This window comes from Syngnathus leptorhynchus, chromosome 10, assembly GCF_054491065.1.
Source record: "Syngnathus leptorhynchus isolate UIUO chromosome 10, UIUO_Slep, whole genome shotgun sequence".
NCBI lineage: Eukaryota > Metazoa > Chordata > Actinopteri > Syngnathiformes > Syngnathidae > Syngnathus > Syngnathus leptorhynchus.
This window is the reverse complement of record NC_141204.1, coordinates 6,205,477-6,223,571: the sequence shown is the minus strand read 5'-3', so window position 1 is coordinate 6,223,571 and position 18,095 is coordinate 6,205,477. Positions and strand designations below refer to the sequence as shown.

At 41.7% G+C, this 18,095-nt stretch overlaps 2 protein-coding genes and 1 long non-coding RNA gene across 3 annotated transcripts; 1 reads left to right on the top strand and 2 right to left on the bottom strand.

Annotated features, from left to right (window-relative positions):
* Nucleotides 1-1,140: 1,140 nt before the first annotated feature.
* Nucleotides 1,141-10,701, top strand: cnnm1 (cyclin and CBS domain divalent metal cation transport mediator 1). Its single transcript, XM_085921560.1, has 10 exons — nt 1,141-2,542; nt 5,876-6,019; nt 6,861-7,001; nt 7,221-7,390; nt 7,706-7,805; nt 8,517-8,659; nt 8,734-8,977; nt 9,735-9,839; nt 10,070-10,171; nt 10,622-10,701. The coding sequence occupies exons 1-10, from the start codon at nt 1,156-1,158 to the stop codon at nt 10,699-10,701; spliced, it is 2,616 nt and encodes an 871-aa protein (XP_085777686.1). The 5' UTR covers nt 1,141-1,155.
* On the bottom strand, nt 5,542-6,887 carry LOC147050128 (uncharacterized). The gene is made up of 2 exons (XR_015067360.1): nt 6,833-6,887; nt 5,542-5,989 (listed from the first exon to the last, which is right to left on the bottom strand). It is a non-coding gene; the product is annotated as an uncharacterized LOC147050128 (long non-coding RNA).
* A 2,965-nt stretch (nt 10,702-13,666) lies between the features above and the next one.
* On the bottom strand, nt 13,667-17,327 carry got1 (glutamic-oxaloacetic transaminase 1, soluble). The gene is made up of 9 exons (XM_085921559.1): nt 17,111-17,327; nt 16,201-16,382; nt 15,991-16,114; nt 15,549-15,661; nt 15,335-15,439; nt 15,109-15,259; nt 14,810-14,975; nt 14,599-14,741; nt 13,667-14,474 (listed from the first exon to the last, which is right to left on the bottom strand). The coding sequence occupies exons 1-9, from the start codon at nt 17,217-17,219 to the stop codon at nt 14,335-14,337; spliced, it is 1,233 nt and encodes a 410-aa protein (XP_085777685.1). The 5' UTR covers nt 17,220-17,327; the 3' UTR covers nt 13,667-14,334.
* Nucleotides 17,328-18,095: the final 768 nt, after the last annotated feature.

Genomic DNA, 18,095 nt, shown 5'->3' with positions numbered 1-18,095 from the left:
GTTTACATGGATATAATTTAGTTCTCATAACAAGCCTACGAAACCTAAAAGAAGTAAGAAAATATCATCATAAATACTTTAAAAACTTCACCAAGTAATAGTTTCTAATTTATTTATATGTACATATTGGGAATAAATATTTCAACACGAACAAAATGCTCAAAAATACGTTTGTAAAGCAAATAGCCGAGATACACGTTATTAAATTCAGAAAAAATATATATCAAGAGAAAAATAAATACCAATGTTCTATTGGTCTAATATGAGCGTGATTTAATTCGCCTGTATCCTGGGCATATGAAAACGCAAATAATGATCACGTAAATACGAACAAGTATTTAAAAGTCTAAAAAGCAAACAAAGGGGAAAATGGTTCGTGTGTAATTTAATTCGCCTATATATGCATGGGAAAATTATTAAAATGCGGCATTTATAACCTTTATTGAGTAAATGTATGCTATGAACAAATACTTATCAAAACACAGTTACGACGTTGTTGTGTTTGGTTAAAATACCAATTAATTTATTTCAATAAAGTAAGTAGAAATGATCATTTGTTATGTTTCTTTAGGTTACAGGTGACATAGATGGTTGGGATTGGAAGGTATTTAGGTACAGAAGCACTCTCCTCTCACTTGTACTTAAGTGACTGCTCATATAGTCAATAGCCAGTACTTGAACTAAAGTACGTCCCCCTTCACTTATACTTCAGAACATCAGTCATGTTTGGGACTTGGCAAGAACTCTAGTTCCTTTGCTGAAATGGAAACGGCATTGGTTGAAACAATTGACAATGCTGCCATCTAGTGGTTAACTTAAGTACTACATAGATATGATATTTTACCTTTTTGCCTTTGGGAAGGTTATGATGAAGATGCTAATTATTATTCTTATTACTATTATTTTTGAAGTTTATGCTGCCGTATGTTATTGATATTGACGTGGATTTGACACGCAGTGGCATGCCCCCCATGATTCTATTTTTAGCAAGTGGCAGAAAGCGAAGGAGACGTCACGCAGCGTGTCATGTATATTTAAAGGCTGCGGTGCATGTTCACAATGTGACATACCCTCGGCTGCGCTCCGTGGATATGCCGCTCCGTCTGCAAACCACGTGACCCTGCCAGCTTCACCCCCCCGCGTCCTTCGTTCAGCATGATGGCTGCGGATGCTGCTCCCTGCCGCATCCTGCATCCTCTCTTTATCCTCTTCCTCTCATGGTTTGCAGCTCCCGCCACGGCTCTGCTCGGTGTCCGTCCTGAGGACACCCAAAGCGGCGAGCTGTCCGTGCAGGACGGAGTGCTGAGAGCCACGGAGGGGACTCGTTTTGTATTGAGGGTTTACTACACGGAGCATACCCGCGTGAACCGGAGCGGGGAGGCCGAGGGGGCTACCGCTGCACCGTGGATCGCCTTCATTGAGGAACCGGAGCGGGATGCAGGACGCTCCAGGGGGAATCCGTGTGAGGTGGAAAGCGCCCGGAGTTCTGACATTGAGCTGCTGGGCTCGTTTAGATCCTCCTCCAGCCACAACTCGGTGCTCGTGGAGCTCCTCGCCAAGCACCTGCGCCGAGGCGAGGCGGTCAAGTACTATTCCATGTGCGCATTCGACGGCGTTAAATGGGAGCACTTTGACACGAGAGACTTTTGGCTGGCGGTGGTAGAGAGACCCGCCGAAGCGGACGCGTGGCTGCAAGCCGGCGTGTCCGTGCTACTCTTGGGGCTCTCGGCACTTTGCAGCGGGCTCAACATCAGCATGCTGGCGCTGGACCCCGTGGAGCTGCGGGTACTGCAGAACAGCGGCACCGAGAAGGAGCAGAAGTACGCACGGAAGATCGAATCCGTGCGCAAACACGGCAATTATATCCTGTGCACCGTAGTGTTGGGTAATGTCCTCACCAACACTTGCTTCGTGGTGTGGATGTGTCAGATTTTGGGAATGACTGCACTTTCCACTGCATCCTGCACTTTGGGGATTTTCTTCATTGGGGAGATTCTGCCTCATTCGGTGGCGTCCCGGCACAGCCTCGCCATCGCCTCCAAGACCCTGTGCGCCACACGGCTCCTCATGCTCCTCTTCCTGCCCATCGCCTACCCGGTCTCCAAGATCTTGGACTCCCTGCTCCACCAGGAGATCTCGAGCTTCTACACGCGGGAGAAGCTCGTGGCCATGCTGCGTGTCACCGACCCGTACCACGACCTGGTCAAGGAGGAACTCAACATCATCCAAGGAGCTCTGGAGCTGCGGACCAAGACAGTGGAGGATGTGCTCACCCCTTTGTCCGACTGCTATATGCTGTCCTCGGACGCCGTGCTGGACTTCAGCACCATGTCCGACGTGATGCAGAGTGGCTTCACCAGGATCCCGGTGTACGAGAACGAGCGGTCCAACATCGTAGACATCCTGTTCGTCAAGGACCTGGCTTTCGTGGACCCCGACGACTGCACCCCACTCAAGACCGTCACCGAGTTCTACAAGCACCCCATGCATTGCGTGTTCAACGACACCAAGCTGGACGTGATGCTGGAGGAATTCAAACGAGGTAATTGAACACCCAAGTGAATCCTGCTCCTCTTGGATCAATGCCAGGCCGCCAGACTATTGGGAAGGCGGTGCTGCTGGCTTTTAAGGCACCATATGCTCTGCTTCCCATTCTCGACCTCTCACCACCTATGGTGTGAGGAGCCTTTGAAGTGTGTGCGTGTAGTTAAAAACACACCAAAAACCCAGAAGAGAAGTGCCATGTTAAGCTCACAGTAGGCCGTGGCCATGAAGAGCCTTTCATCCCTATGGAGAAGACCAGATGTGAAATGTGAAACAGTGTCCAACCGAAGGGGTTCAAGCAGGGGTTGCAGAGCTAACAAGCTGTAGGGATTGATCAATGTTAGATATGAGGTGCATCCAAGTTGCATCATGGAAAAACTTCTAAAATATCGTGGATAAAATGCTGTATAGTGCACATGAATTCGGAGGATACAAGAAAAATAAGAGGGTGGGAGGAAGTACAAAAATTAGAACTGCTTATTCACAGGCGTAAACAGCAGTGTTGATCTCCACCCCAAAAATGTCATGGCAAAAAATGTTGTAAATAATGCAAAATGTTTTAGCGTGATGCAAAATAAACACTCAAAAGTACAATTAAAGGTAAAAGTTAGCGAAGCTGTTGAACGGGGGGAAAAAAATTGATTTGGTAACAAGAATGCTATTAGGCTGACAACGTGCGTTTTTATTGACACATAAGTAGCGTGCCGGTGAGAGTTTCAACTGTCTGATTATTATGTGAAGGGAGACATATTGACTGTGGAGGGGAGAGGATCATAAATGACATTGCATTTACAGGTCAGGAGGTCCATTGCTTCATCCCGCTCAGGATTATGACAGATAGCTTCTGGGTCTGTTGACTCGGGGGGTTTTTTCACTCATCTTCCGCTCCGCGGGAGGTTGCCATTCAAACCGACAGGGCAGTCATGAAAAATTCAACTCCAACCTTTTTACTTTCCTGTCTGGCGGCTTCCTTCATACTTTGATGAATTAAAGGCTCCCACTGCTCAGGCAGCCCTGCTGTGGGAATGTCACACTGGGATTACTGGGGTCAGTCTCAGTGCGGATGTGAGCGGGAAATGTCACGAGTGACAACTGCTTGCGCATGCACTCGATGGACAATTCATTAGGTGCCTCTGCACAATGGGATGAGATCTAGAGAGCTGTTTCAATAAATGTGCCTTTTGAATGACAGGTGGAGAGAGCTTTTCCAGTGTCACGATTCAAATAGTACACAATAACGCAGCTTTCAGTGATATAATATCCTTTTCAGGACTAAAACATCGGTCTCTTTTTAAATAACTCTTAGGCCTACTATGCTACTGTATTCTAACATTGCTCGTAATGTACTTGAAGAGCAAATTTTAGTTGGTATTATTTTTTTTAAACAGAGGTAGACTAAACTTGAAAAAAGTATAAAGTAAGAGAAATGTGACTTTTCAGTATGCTCATGATAAATGATCAATATCATGAGAGAAATTTAAGGGTTTTGTTGTAAAAACAGCAGAGTTAGATTATTAGTTATCACATCTGTTTCATATTTTTGTGCTTCTGTGAGGTTTTTTTTTCCCGGGTTCTAAGACTCCCTCCCGCATTCGAAAAAAACATTCAGAAACTACAGAAAATGCGTGGATGACTTATGAATATTTAGTTTGATGGTATGCAGTTGTTTATTATGTCTGTGACATTTCTACATTTAGTTTGAAAAGCATTACAGGCTTAATTTAAAAACCAAAATATACGCAACATATGATTTAAAAGAATCACATGGAATCCCAAGTGAGCTGAACAATAATTTAATTGCCAGATTTTTGGCCGCTAAGTAAAGGGATGTCACCCAAAATGCAATATCTGTATAAATGTAATGCAGCGAATACATTACGGAGGACAGTGAACGTAATGTGATGTTCACACAACAACGCATCATGGGAAGGGGAGCACTGCAAACTGGTGGAGCAGAACGATTTGCAAAAGAGAATGCGCATCAGACTCGGTTTTACTTGGGGCATGTGTGTGACCGCCTTTGTGTGTGCGTGTGTGTGTTCTGCAAGGGTATTATGTAACCTACGAATGATGTAATGTAGTGCCCGGGCACATCAGCAGCTATGAGGGCACATCCGCGTCTGACTCACCTGAGCTAGTTAGACAGGTTGACTTCATCAACTCAGCCAAATTCTCATCGACTTTAAGTAGTTTGTGGTTTATGTTTTATTCCACATGCTATGTTATCAGAATTTCTTAATCAGGTTAAATGTTTGGTTTTTTTGGTCTGTTCTTTTGAGATTTGATTATTCTTGAGAATTGCATGGGTAGACCATCCAAATGTGGGTCGTGTATAGTTCACAGGGAATTAAAAGGTTTGATCCCTCACTAGTGATCGCTCTAAATCTCTTATGAACTGGCTCAGTGGAGGATAGATATGTGTCTAGTGTCTCTACTGGCAAATGCTTTGATAACCTATTTGGACAGTATACAACAGCCCCTCCAAAAATCACATTTTTGTGCAGCATGTTTTGAATATTGTGCACACTTGATGCTTATAATGGTTGACTGAGTTGATTTCATGCTGTCATCGCGTTTTTGGGCAGTGTTTAAAAACAGAGTTGGCGGATGCAGCCGTCGTCGGACCGATTGCATAATAATCCTTTACGTAAGGGCAGCAGCCAAATCTTCCCAAAGTGCCAAAACATCTCCGGGCTAAACCCTCAAATACCCAATGACGTCTCGTCTGAGTCTCAAAAAGCATGAAAGAGTTGAAGGAATATCAGGTAGAAGCTCACATATGTGATACGGTTCCTGCAGCTGCATTCATGCTCATTTTCAAGCGGGCTTATTCTTAGTCTTAGCATGACAACATTGTCTTATGAGAATAATTAGCAATCGCACATGTATGGAATTGGAACCTCTAAAGATGAACCAGGAGGTTGTATTTTGGAACGTTTAAGGCAAAAATTACACAGCAGTAAGACCCCAGTGGTGTCTCAATACTTTTGTCCAGCGTATCTGTCAGACCGTTTAATTCTTACACCAGCAAGAATGTAAAACTTTTACTTTACAAAAATGTTATGACAATGACAGTTTGGTGGGGCTAAGCAATTATAATTTAATCCATCGATCCATTTTCTATACCACTAATTCATTTATGTACTTTGAAACTGTAGTGGACATAAAACTAATCCCTGTGGTACCCCAATATTATTTGGACAGAGATTGGACTTTATCCCATTTACTTTCACAATAAAATAAAACTATTTTCTATCACAAAATAATGACATTTAAATTCAAAATGATTAAAATGTTCAAATCATCTTTTCATCTTTTGTGATCAATGCAGGCAAATCCCACCTGGCTGTGGTGCAGCGGGTCAACAACGAAGGCGAGGGTGACCCCTTCTATGAGGTGATGGGCATCGTCACCTTGGAGGACGTCATCGAAGAGATCATCAAGTCTGAAATTGTGGACGAAACAGATCTTTATAGTACGTTTACATGACAATTAAACACCAGCATGCTCTTACAGCTGTGTAGAAATTGCAACCTGAAAGAGAAATACTAAGTGCTGCATGTAATGGCTGCAACGTCACTTCATTATATTTAGATATGGTAAAGCCGTACGTGGCTCATTGGTGCCGCAATGGTGCCTTAACTTAAAAACGTAATTATTTTCATGACCGCGTTAGGACACAAAAGAGGAGTTTCACAACAATTTGACTCAGTAAGCTGTAGTAATGAAGTAATATCTTCTCACTTTGCTATGCCATTAAATAGAAGAGTGGAACAATATTTCCTGAAGACTACTGTTCACAGATGTTTGCATTTTCTATGAATAATTTATAACATAATCACTCTTATTATTATTCCCTTGATCCATCCCCTGTTGTTCACAGCTCAGGATTTATACATAATGAAATAAGTGAAATCACCATAATCCTTTAATTGCCTGGAATAGAAATGTTAATCGCCCATGTGCTTTTTTTTTTATATATATATACGTGCCATGACTTAGAGGAAAATAATCAGTTTAATTGCATGTAGTGTGTGGGTGCACATTTAGTAATTATAGCGCATACAGTAAAGAGAAGCTTATGTCTGTATGGCACCAGCTGTCGTTATAGCAGTTATGATTCATCTGAGGGGGCGTAATTTATTAAATACCTTCGCATCTGCAGAGGATTAGTCTATTTATCAATCAGATATGCGTGCGGATAATCCAATGAAATCCGTGACTGTAAAGACACTCATGAATAAAACCAATTTAGTGTGAGTAAAAAAAAGTAAACGTGTTTAAATACCTGGCTTCGCCATATGTGTCTTTCGCAGCTGATAATCGCACCAAAAGGCGAGTATCGCACCACGAGAGGAAACAGCAGGACTTTTCCATATTCAAAGTAGCAGAAAATGAATTGAATGTGAAGATCTCCCCTCAGTTGTTGCTGGCAACACATCGCTTCTTGGCTACAGGTAGGTCATGTGATCCAATGGGGACCTGTGGAAAGTTAAAAGTCATCAAGGGTGTCATTCTAAATTTGGCCAAAACATACCTGTTGGTACTTTTTTGGGAGAGAACACCAGATGCTACTATTTGCTTTGAGATAGGATAGAGAAAAAGAAAAAAAACATTGGTGTTATTCCCTCCCACTCTCATTTTGCTGTGTGTGCGTTTGTGTCGCCGACTGTCAGAGGTGGAGCCGTTCAGGCCGTGTCACCTGTCAGAGAAGATCCTGCTCCGTCTCATCAAGCATCCCAGTGTGGTGCAAGAACTCAAGTTTAACCCCAAGAACAAACAAGCTGCGCAGCACTACCTCTTCCAGAGGAACAAACCCGTCGACTACTTTGTCCTCATCCTGCAGGTAAAGACGCAGTTTAGTAGAACATCATTTAATCCACCAGTCAACAGAAGATAAAAAATATATGACAGGTTCAATCTTAAAAAGTCTTACATGTTGTGAGTAGTCTGCTGTATGTTTTCTGCTGCTCACACGAAATGAGTATTTGGGGGGCTAAATTTAATAAACATGTCATTTGTCAGGTTTGCAGAAAAAAAATATATTGTTCAATATTGCATGTACAACACTAATTAAGTATTTTCTGTGTGGGATGCTCAATTGAATTCTGGGTCAATGTGGTGGTGACATGATGGGTGAACAGAAGTGCTGACATTGCAGGGACGGGTGGAGGTAGAGATTGGAAAGGAGGCCCTCCGCTTTGAGAATGGAGCATTTTCCTACTACGGCATGCCAGCCCTCATCTCACCCTTGCCGATCGGTAAGTACATCCACGATAACTAGTCAATATAGTCGACTGGGGGGGTCTCAACAGGAACTAATGGTAGTGTTGGCAACAAGGAGTAATCATAATTGAAGGGACTAATTAGACATTAAAATCCCTCCAAGTGTACAGCCGAGCAGTAGCTGTGGGAAGAGAGTAATTAAAAAAATGAGATTGAGAGAGAATTTCCCAGCGGAAGAACACAACCTGACACGGATTATGTGAGTTAAAACTGCCTCGCGAGCAAAAAAGGTTCCCATTTTCTATGATGTGCACTTTTGCTCTTCAAGTGTGTGCGCACATATTTGGCCTTTCACTGGTAGGCTTAAAGTGATTCCAAAATCTCTTAATCCCAAGATTAGGACATTGCTAAAGTCCATACTTTTTCACATGTCCTGCTCTCTAGAGCTTCTACTGTGGAAAGAAAGTAAAGCAGCACAGAAAGGGCTTTACAAGTATGACCAAACAAAAAATCAAATACAGGAATAATCGTTTTCAAACCTTTCCAACTCAGTAAGATGCTTTGAAATGTGTCGTGTTTTGTAGAGGATAAATAATATATGCCTCTGAATATGCTTGTATTGCGGGTCTCCATGTGTTGCTCCATCATTGTATCAGTGTATTTTTCTTTTTCAATGAGTATTTACAATTATTTTTATGCTACTCTGCATATCCCAACAGTGTTGTTTTCTCCAATCTTGCTTGCAGGACAGCGATACAGCTCTCGCAGCAGTGGTCTGAACCAATCAGACTCACTGCTGAGTGGTGGCAGTGTTGGTCAGCTCTCATCAGGAGGGCTCTACTTACCGGACTACTCGGTCCGACAGCTCACAGACCTACAAATAATCAAGGTGACTAACACAAACTAATACAAATTAAGGACGCGACATCTGAATCTTTCCCCAAACCGTGACCCTTCCTTCAGATAATCAGGACGCACTACCAGAACGCCCTGACGGCCACACGGATGGACAGCTCCCCGCAGACACCCGACCCGGTGGATGCAGATGCTAAAGGGAGGCTGCCCGTCGTGGAGGCCCGCTCCCACAGCATCGCTCTCCCCCTCACCAGCGCCCACACCCGCCTAGGATTAGCACGGCTAGCTCAGCTGCATCCCCACGTGGGCCTTCGCAACACTTCCAGGCTCAATCAGAGGAATCGAATAGTTCGTAAGTTGGGGAGTCGATACATTTTGACATTGTAACTGTGTATGACATTTTTGTCACTTGAACGAGTGCAGTACAATTCATTGAAATAAAACAAATTACAACATGCTATGATTGTTTTCCCTATAGATATACAGAAGGCGGGGAAATCATTGGAGGTCGTGCAGTTCTGCACCACTGAAAACTTCTAATATATTGCTAAATAAATCTCTTTGACAATGTCAAATAATACATAGCTTTATTATCTTATGTAAGAGCAGATTTGTTGATATAGCTTATATTGGATCTAATACACTATTGTTGTGGCTAGCGGATGAGAATATTTAGAAGGGCAATTCAAATCCCTCTTTAATTATCTTTCACAATACTGCACCGTAAGGAATTTACAGATAAAGCATGTGATGAAGTCAAAGTCCCATTATGCTTCATCTCCCAAAAAGCAACATGGCATGCACAATCTGCTCTTTTTTTACCATTATTTTTTTTAGGGCTTAAAGGATTTCCCACAAGCCATCTGTACTCTGCTGTGTGATGGATCTCACTCGCCTTCATGTCAATAAGAAAAACTAACAGATGGCTCAACTGCTTGTCAATAACAGAGACTAATGACACTGCGAGTCATAAGACTTTAAATCACATTGCACCAACTAAAACCTCTCCTGGTTAAAGCACCAATTTTGGAATACAATTGTTTAGCTTAAATGGTTCTGAAAAAGCCGGTTCTTGGTTCTACTGTTGAATGGCCCTTCTGTCCATACAGGTAGCAAATCTGATGGCCAGCGGAGTCCCAATGACAGCGTGTTCCTCCGGATGGATGAGATTCCCTTCATTCAAGAAGATCGACCAGAGAATTATCGAGAAAACGGTCAGCCCTGTTAAATAATATTATTGCTGTTTGAATAAATTTGTATTTAAAATTGGGCCTCAGTGATCAGCCACATCCCCAGTTACAGGCGGGTGTGCACACTTCTGCAACCACATTATTCCAGTTGTTTGATACCATATTATATTTTGTGTAAAGTAGGTATCCAAAAACTTCAATTACTATAAATCTTTCAACATTCAACCAACTCTACTTTTTGTGTCTTCTTTCAGACGTGCCTATAGACTCTCAGCCATCCACCTCTCCTTATATCAGCTCTCGCTCTCTGTCCAGCTCTGACGAGAACGTGGGGAAGAAGCTGTTGCGTAAATTGAGTGAGTGAAACATCTGCTGTGAACACATTAAGGAATGCGTGTCTCCTCTAACTGGTTGTGTCAGACTTGGCAACTGTGCCTGGCGTAGCTTAGCAACAGATGAGCGGTTACTGTGATGGTTACTTACAGACACTAAGCTCCCAGTTGGCGCCAGAACGACATGACTCATTTATTTATTATTTCATTTGAATCAAGGGATGTTTGTGTGTTGTATGAGACAATGAGACTCTGGGGGTCTGACTGTATCACATGCGAACTTAATCACACGTACCTAAAATGGTGACAGGTGAGTGTGAAACCGCAAATGCATTTGACCACATATGTTCCACTGCATTTTGTTTTGGTTCATACCATAGTTACCGTAATTGATGACATGAAAGGAACAATGACTAAAGCCAATGGGAACATTATGTTTGCCTCTAAATGTCAACATGTTATCCTTGTTACCAGGTAACAAGAGGAGGAAAAAGTCTCGGGATGGAGAAAGGAGCTTGGAGGAAGGTCTGGAGCAGCCTCCAGTGACAAGCTAGCGCACCTCTTATTTATTTTTACCTTCTTTATCCAGCTGTCCCAGTCACGTATACTCCCTGAATGCCTGGGAACCTCCCTCCAGGAGCCAATATCATCATTGTTCTATAGTTACCGATGCGCTCAGGTCTCCACGGGTACTCTGTCCCAAATCTGCCTCCCGTCACACACAACTTCTGTGATTGAGACAAAAAGGGAATGATGTGAATTGAAAATTCCCAATAGCAATACATTGGATTAATCAGCCTTATGTGGTGGTGGTGGTGGTGGTGGTGGTTGAATTCCCGAGTGGGAACTAAAGCCTCTGATACGCCTTTCAAAGTGAGCTGGTGCCAGTGCCAGTTGGGTCCATGTGTTAGAGCCAGAATTTGCTGATTTAATATGGCCACTAGGGACCTTTGCTCGCCCATGTATTGAAATAGAAGCCTTCTTGGCTGTTTGGACAATTCCAATGACTATTTGTGTAGTGATATGCAAAGGTTGAATCAAGACTATTGTTTCACCTTGAATCTGAAATGTTTATACAGTTAGTTGTCGTTGCTGGGTATTTCTGGTGAATGAGCGTCCGACATACCAAACGGTTTGCTCAGCTACCAGGTGGAAAAATTCTTTCTAGTTCAACAAATGGAGTCTTTCAAATCAGTGGTCCTACATACACAGAATTTGGGCATTGTCCTCAAAGATAACCCCGAAGCGCTGGCACCATCTTGATATGAAAGTGGTATACAGTGAGTAATTTAAGCCATAAAGTGTCAATGATACATGTTCTTGTGACTATTTAGGAGGATAATGCACTCAAAATTGATGCATTTCAATAGAAAACGATATAAAATGAATGTAGCAAAATAAACAAATAAATAAGTAAATATATAGGCACCAACTTTGAAGATCCCCCATCCACTCTGCCGGAGGTGAGAGAGAGCCTGGCTTTAGTCGGAAGACGATGCGCATCCTGAGTTGGATAAAATATGAAAGCATTTTTGTTAAAAAAAAAAGTCTGGATAGTGCACATTTTATATTTTTCTCGACTTTTTTGTATGATTTCCTACTAAATTGTCATAAGAACATGTTTACCATCAGCAAAGAGGAACAGCATATTCCGTTTCGTAGTGAGCCAGCTGGAATTGTGCCTAATGGCGTCATCTACTGGCGACGCACAAAGAAATACCACTACTGTACAGACCAAGAGCACAATTTTTACAGCAGATTGGGGAAAAAAAAATAAAAATAAGAGCCATATTCTTCTGAACTTGAACGACAGCTAGTTGTAACTCCCGCAAACAATTTTCAAAAGGAGATACTTTCGTACCTGTTTGTTTTTATATGAGATAACCAAATAGGATGTAAACAATAGCAATATGTATAGTGAGTGATGTTCCTTTATCATCAGATAAAATTTCAACTACTAATTCTAACATTGCATGTCCTTGTGTAGCTGAACTATCACATAAAGTGATACTAATGTGATGCCATATTATTAATAGTGCAATAAGAGACAATTCTGTGCTACTTGAAACACGGTGAAACCTCGAAACTCAAAGGCCACTCAGAATTTGACACAAATTTGAAGAAAAAGTGCCTGTAAAGTCATGCAGAACCAAGAAAAGTCAAATTCATTTACAGAGGCCTGAATCACAAATAAAAGTCTCTTAACGTGCTCATAGTTGATCATATTAACAACAAAGTGGAGCATTTAATTGCTTTTAACTTTAGAGATTCTACAGCATTACATTTTACATATTGGTAATGGCCTTGAAAAACAATATTTTCCAAATGAGCATCTAGCATGTCATCCATCCCAAAATCCATTGATTTTTATAAGCATGAGGTGCCTAAGTCCAATTGTTGATTAGGAACATTAGTTCATAATGGCATCCGTTTCGATAAAAACATCAATATTTGGCACTAATACATCAAAATACATGACGACAAGAAGTAGTGCAATATTTTGTCACCCCACGTCTAACCCTAACACCACACGGAAGCTGCCTACAACTACGAATAAGCTACATGTGTGTTTGAGGATGTCTTAGGGCGGTTACTTATAAAATGTGAGAAGTTATTTGCATGTTTGTTTATCTAAAAAGTAAAGTAAGATTATCCCCTTTTAGAGAGCCCTGCTGTCCATATTATGCATGCTGAGGCAGTGCATGAGTAGCTTTAATGCACTTTACTGCCCCCCCCAAAAAAAAGAAACTCCTTCAAATATTACGCTACTGTTACTACTTATGTGTATGATTCTCACATTTCCTTTAAAGGGCATCTTTAGGTTGCAATGACATGGAAACTTAAAGGCTTGTGGGTACAAACAAAAAAAGACCTTTGGATACTTACGCAAGGACATTAAAAGCAAATATGGATCATCAACAACGGGAGTAAACAATTCAGCTTACTTTGTTGAGTGGATCTAGAAGAGAGAAACTTGAATGTTGGATCAATATGAGGGAAAAGCAATATGACGCACATGCTGACGTCAAGCCTCTTTTGAACACACAGTCGGCCTGCAAAGGGGGGAAAGTACAGAGGGTAACGGGCTGCTTAGCACTAGTCAGAACTGGCCCAACTCGATATTTCGATATGCCCGACTGACACCTCCTCACATTTCGCCATTTGTATTATATAATGGAATTTAACCAAAGATAATAAAAAATGGAACAAACCTCCAATATATTTAAAAAATATATAATTTATTAGGAATTTCTTTTGTGTATTTTTTTTTTATTCAACATCACTATTGATCTACTGGTGTATTTGTTTTCTTGTCACATTTTATTATTTGAATGATTATGTTCTCTAAGCGCAGTACTGAAATATGAGAAACTGAACAAATGTCTAGTACTATATTTCAACAAAATATATTATAAATAATAAACTGGACCCTCTTTTGTCTCATTTTGATATACCATTAATGCATTTCTCTGTTTTAAGATGCACATTGATTCCAGCACAAATGACAAAACGGACAAATGAGATCTTAATGCATTTATTGTGTTTTTCTCAAGAACATTTATAGCTTGAATTTATGAGCACATTAAGACTAAACACAATAAAGCTTTAGTGTCTTATGTTTATGTTCAAAGCTCCGATCATACAAGTTTGAAATAACTGGACATTTTCAATTGTCCTGTAAAAGACGTTAAAACAGTGATGTTCCCATTTAGAATAAAATTGACATCTAAGCAGTTTAAATGTCAGTAATGCACCTTCATTTTAGCCATTGTTGGAGTATTGTAAAGTGTTTCAAGAGCTAAATTTACATGACCAAGAATCAAAGTGTGACACTCGGAATGCAGCAACCTCTTACTGGCTATGTCTCAGCAGTAATAGGATCAAATTAAAAAGTAAATTAGAAATGACAAAACTTTTAAATGCCCACTCTGAACACTGAATTACCTCTCAAGGGGGAGATGACTGAAAAGTTCAATTTTATAAAAGCAGGGGTGAGGAAAACCTTTTTCCAATTAGTGGTTATTTAATTTTTCAGAAACAGTTCCTCTTACGTTTTTTTGTTTTGTCGTTTTTAGAATTGTATTGTAGCTGGACTAAATGTCCTCCATCCTGGCTGCAGGTTGGCATTTAGAAATGTACAGTACTTGCGTGTCCTGTGAAACAGTGTCAGCGAATGAGGACCTCTTTTACTGGACCTTAGTGACGGCCTCGTGGATGGACTCAGCCACGTAGTTGATGTTCTTACTGGTCAAGCCGCACATATTGATACGTCCGCTGGCCATCAGGTAGATGTGTTTGTCCTTCACCATGTATTCCACTTGTCTGGCTGCGAGGAATAACCATGGCGGAAACGCGGCTTCATTACTCCAGATGTGTAACAGCAGGAACACATGTTGGAATTCTTAGCATATTCAAACCGAAGCGGTGGACGTGCACGTGTTCGTACTCACGGTTTAGTCCGGTGAAGCTGAACATGCCAATTTGCTGTGTGATGTGGTCCCAGGTTCCTGGCGTCCCCAGAGCTTGGAGCTTGGCTTTCAGCTGGGCCCTCATCAACAAAACCCTGTCAGCCATGCTCTTCACATTTTCTTTCCTGGAGTCACACAAATTAAATGTTGCATTCATTGCCATCGCACCGGATTTTGAGCTCGGACCGCTGACCATTCGCTAAAGAGCTCGGGCGAGTTGAGGGTGACCGCCACGATGCGAGCCCCCTGACTCGGTGGGTTGGACCAAGTGGTCCGCACAATTTTCTCCATTTGGGACAGAACTCTCTTCAGGTTATCAGAATCACGAGCCACCACGGTTAAATTGCCGACACGCTCGTCTGATGGGAACAAGAGACAATTCCTCTTTGGGATTAAATACGCCTTTTTTCAACTGCTACTTTAGGATTTATCTGCCAATTTACTTGCACGTATCCACGACAAGCTGACAGAGTAAGTTTATGCGTGACTTACTATAGAGGCCAAAGTTCTTGGAGAAAGACTGGGCGCAGAACATTTCAAAGCCCATAGAGACAAAAAACCGGACAGCCCATGCATCTTTATCGAGGCTGCCTGAAGCGAATCCTTGATAAGCTGAGTCAAAGAACACAAACAGCTTTCTTCTCTGGCAAAGAGCAGAAAGAAAAATCTCATTACACATGCAAACTACTAACACTTAATGCTACAACAATTCTTGTACCATCATAACTTCAGCAATCTGCTTCCACTGCTCCTGTGTGGGATCTGTGCCAGTTGGATTGTGGGCACAAGCATGTAAAAGAAAGATGGAACGCTCTGGGCAGCTCTGAGGAAAGGAAATAGAAAGTGGTTGAGTGCAATGAACATTGGATGACACTCGAGTATTTTGTTTGAATTTTGAGGCGTAATTTCAGAGGTCACATCGTGCTGTTTACCTCCAAGTCTGCAAGGAAACCAGAGAGATCAAGTCCTCTCTTCTGTGCATCCCAATACTTGTAGGGACGGACATCCTCGAAGCCGGCGTTGATGAACACGCCGTTGTGATTCTCTAAAGCAAATGAGGAAGATAAGTCTCTTCATTGGGTTTGTGCTTTTGACACAAGGTTAGCTTGGACGAATACGCACTAGTAATGAGCTGTTGTGACTAAAACAAGAACATAAATAGTAGCTTTGTCTTTCATGAAGAGCAAGGTTGAAACGCACTCCTGTTCTCATTAGTTTTTTCCTAATGGACAAGAAAAAAAAAAACAAGACAATTTTTTTCCAAAACTAATTTTCCCCCAGCATAAACATCACCTATTACCTGTAAAGCTAAATGGTTGTATTTTATTTTATTTTTAGAGAGTCAAAAAAAAAAAAAAGGTGTCTACTGGGTACCCCAGGTTGGTGCAGACACATAGACTGGTGTCTTTGTGTTGTTGCTTCCGTTGTAGAAACGTCTGAGGAACTCAGCTCCCATTTTCAGTGCACCTGTGCCACCAAGACACTGAACCGCCCCCACCTGAATGGGACACACAAAATATCTAAACAAAGCCAAACGGGAAGAGGAAATCCTGTAGTCGAGTGTAGGAATGAAGTGTAACACACCCTGTTCTCCAGGATAGCAGGGCTGCTATCTCCCAGTGCGATTTTGGATGCTGAGGATCTGAATTCCGGCAAACCCAGGATAGGCAGGTACTCATGGTTGAGCTTGTCATCATTGGCGATGATTTTTTCCACTTTTTTCACCACCGGTAAAACCCACGGCTTGCTTTCGTCTGTTCGGTAGGCTGTAAAACAAGTCGACAAAAGAAAAAACCCTAATCAAATTCAAGTGCCTTGCTTAACCAACTTGTTTGTGCTTCCAATGCTACAAACAACCTTGCATCATACCGCATCCAATGTGATTTAAATATGAAAATGACGTTTTGGCCTACATTCGCCATCTGTCATGTTGCGTCTTGTTAAAGGTGAAGGGATTACAAAGCCTCATCCTGCACTTAATGGACTCAGGGAGGAGAAGAAGCAATGCCAGTGACAGCGCAGGCACGCACGGACGCATGCGCACGCACGCACGCACGCACGCACAAGCGTGCAGCATTTCTCATACAATTTTTTTTGCTAAACAAGAGGCCAGGATTACTCCTGGTAATCTGATTACAAATAAAAAATGTTGCACGGGACTATAATGTGTGGTTGTTTCACAAACAAGAGAGTAGTACCGTAGTTTAACTCAAATCTGATGTAGTTAGAGGTCATTGTGCAGGTTTGCATCACTGATAAGAACTGTCATTAGATTATCGACGGTTACGTAATGACACACAAATGAACACAAAATGCATTTTATAATGAAACCCAATCTCAGGTGCATTTGGAGAAAGAAATTGGAGGAATTGCAAAATGCATTTTATAATGAAACCCAATCTCAGGTGCATTTGGAGAAAGAGATTGGTGGAATTGCAAAATGAACTGCAAATAACCGGTTCAGAAATTCAATCAATGGTGTGCTCCAACTTACCCCCAACACCGAGGTTGACTTTGTGTGGAAATTGGTCGTTATTGAAGTCCTGTGTTAGTTTAAATACAGCAACGGGTGCAGCTTGGGGAACCTCGCCAAACACAGACATTGTATGTTTTCACCTTAAAAAACAATCTGACAGCTGCACAAGAATGGGGCAAGCGACAGGAAGGAGGCACTTTGCACTTGAATAGCCGATAAAGAGAACGGGAGTGTGACGGGTGCACCAATGGGAATGTGGCTGTAAGGTCCAAACCAATCACAGTCGGTCATACAAGTCAGGTTAAAGTCCAAAGTCGAGAAATGGGACCAAGCGGCGAGGATGCTGACCAATGGATGCCTATGTTGCTTGACTGACAAGCAGCGGAGTCAATCAAATATAAAAGAGCTAGTTAGAATTTAGATGCAGGTAACATCTTCAGCCACAAGAGGGCGCTAGAGGTCCTTCTTAAAGTATTTCTAATGCGTGTTTTGAATAGGTGATTTATTCTAGGGCAGTCCAAGTTTTCTAATACTTTCACTGAGATTTTATCATAATACATGCAGGTACTCTTTTAGAAGTAGAATAAGTTTAATAGTGACCTACACATTCAGTGGACACTTGATTTGGCAAAAAGTCCCAATTTGTACCACTACAAAAATATTGGCGAGTCTGGCTAGATTGAGAGTGAAAAAAGTTTTTATCTCTTCTGTGGTTCAAGTTCGCTATGGTGCAGACAGAACGAATTCATAATTTTCTAAAATTCCTCCTCTGTACTTGTAATGGGCAAACATGAGGATTTATTAATTTCAGCAAACTGAGATTAGGTGACTGTATGAAGCTGGAAAAAAAAGAGAGAAGACAAACTGACTTTCCCAAATGCAAAAACTTTCTGAAAAAAACTATATTCAGTGACAAGAATTACAGTTTGCATGAAAAAAATAACGGTACGTGCTCTTGAATTTGATCTCATGAGATTGAGCAGGTGTACGCAACATTGTTACC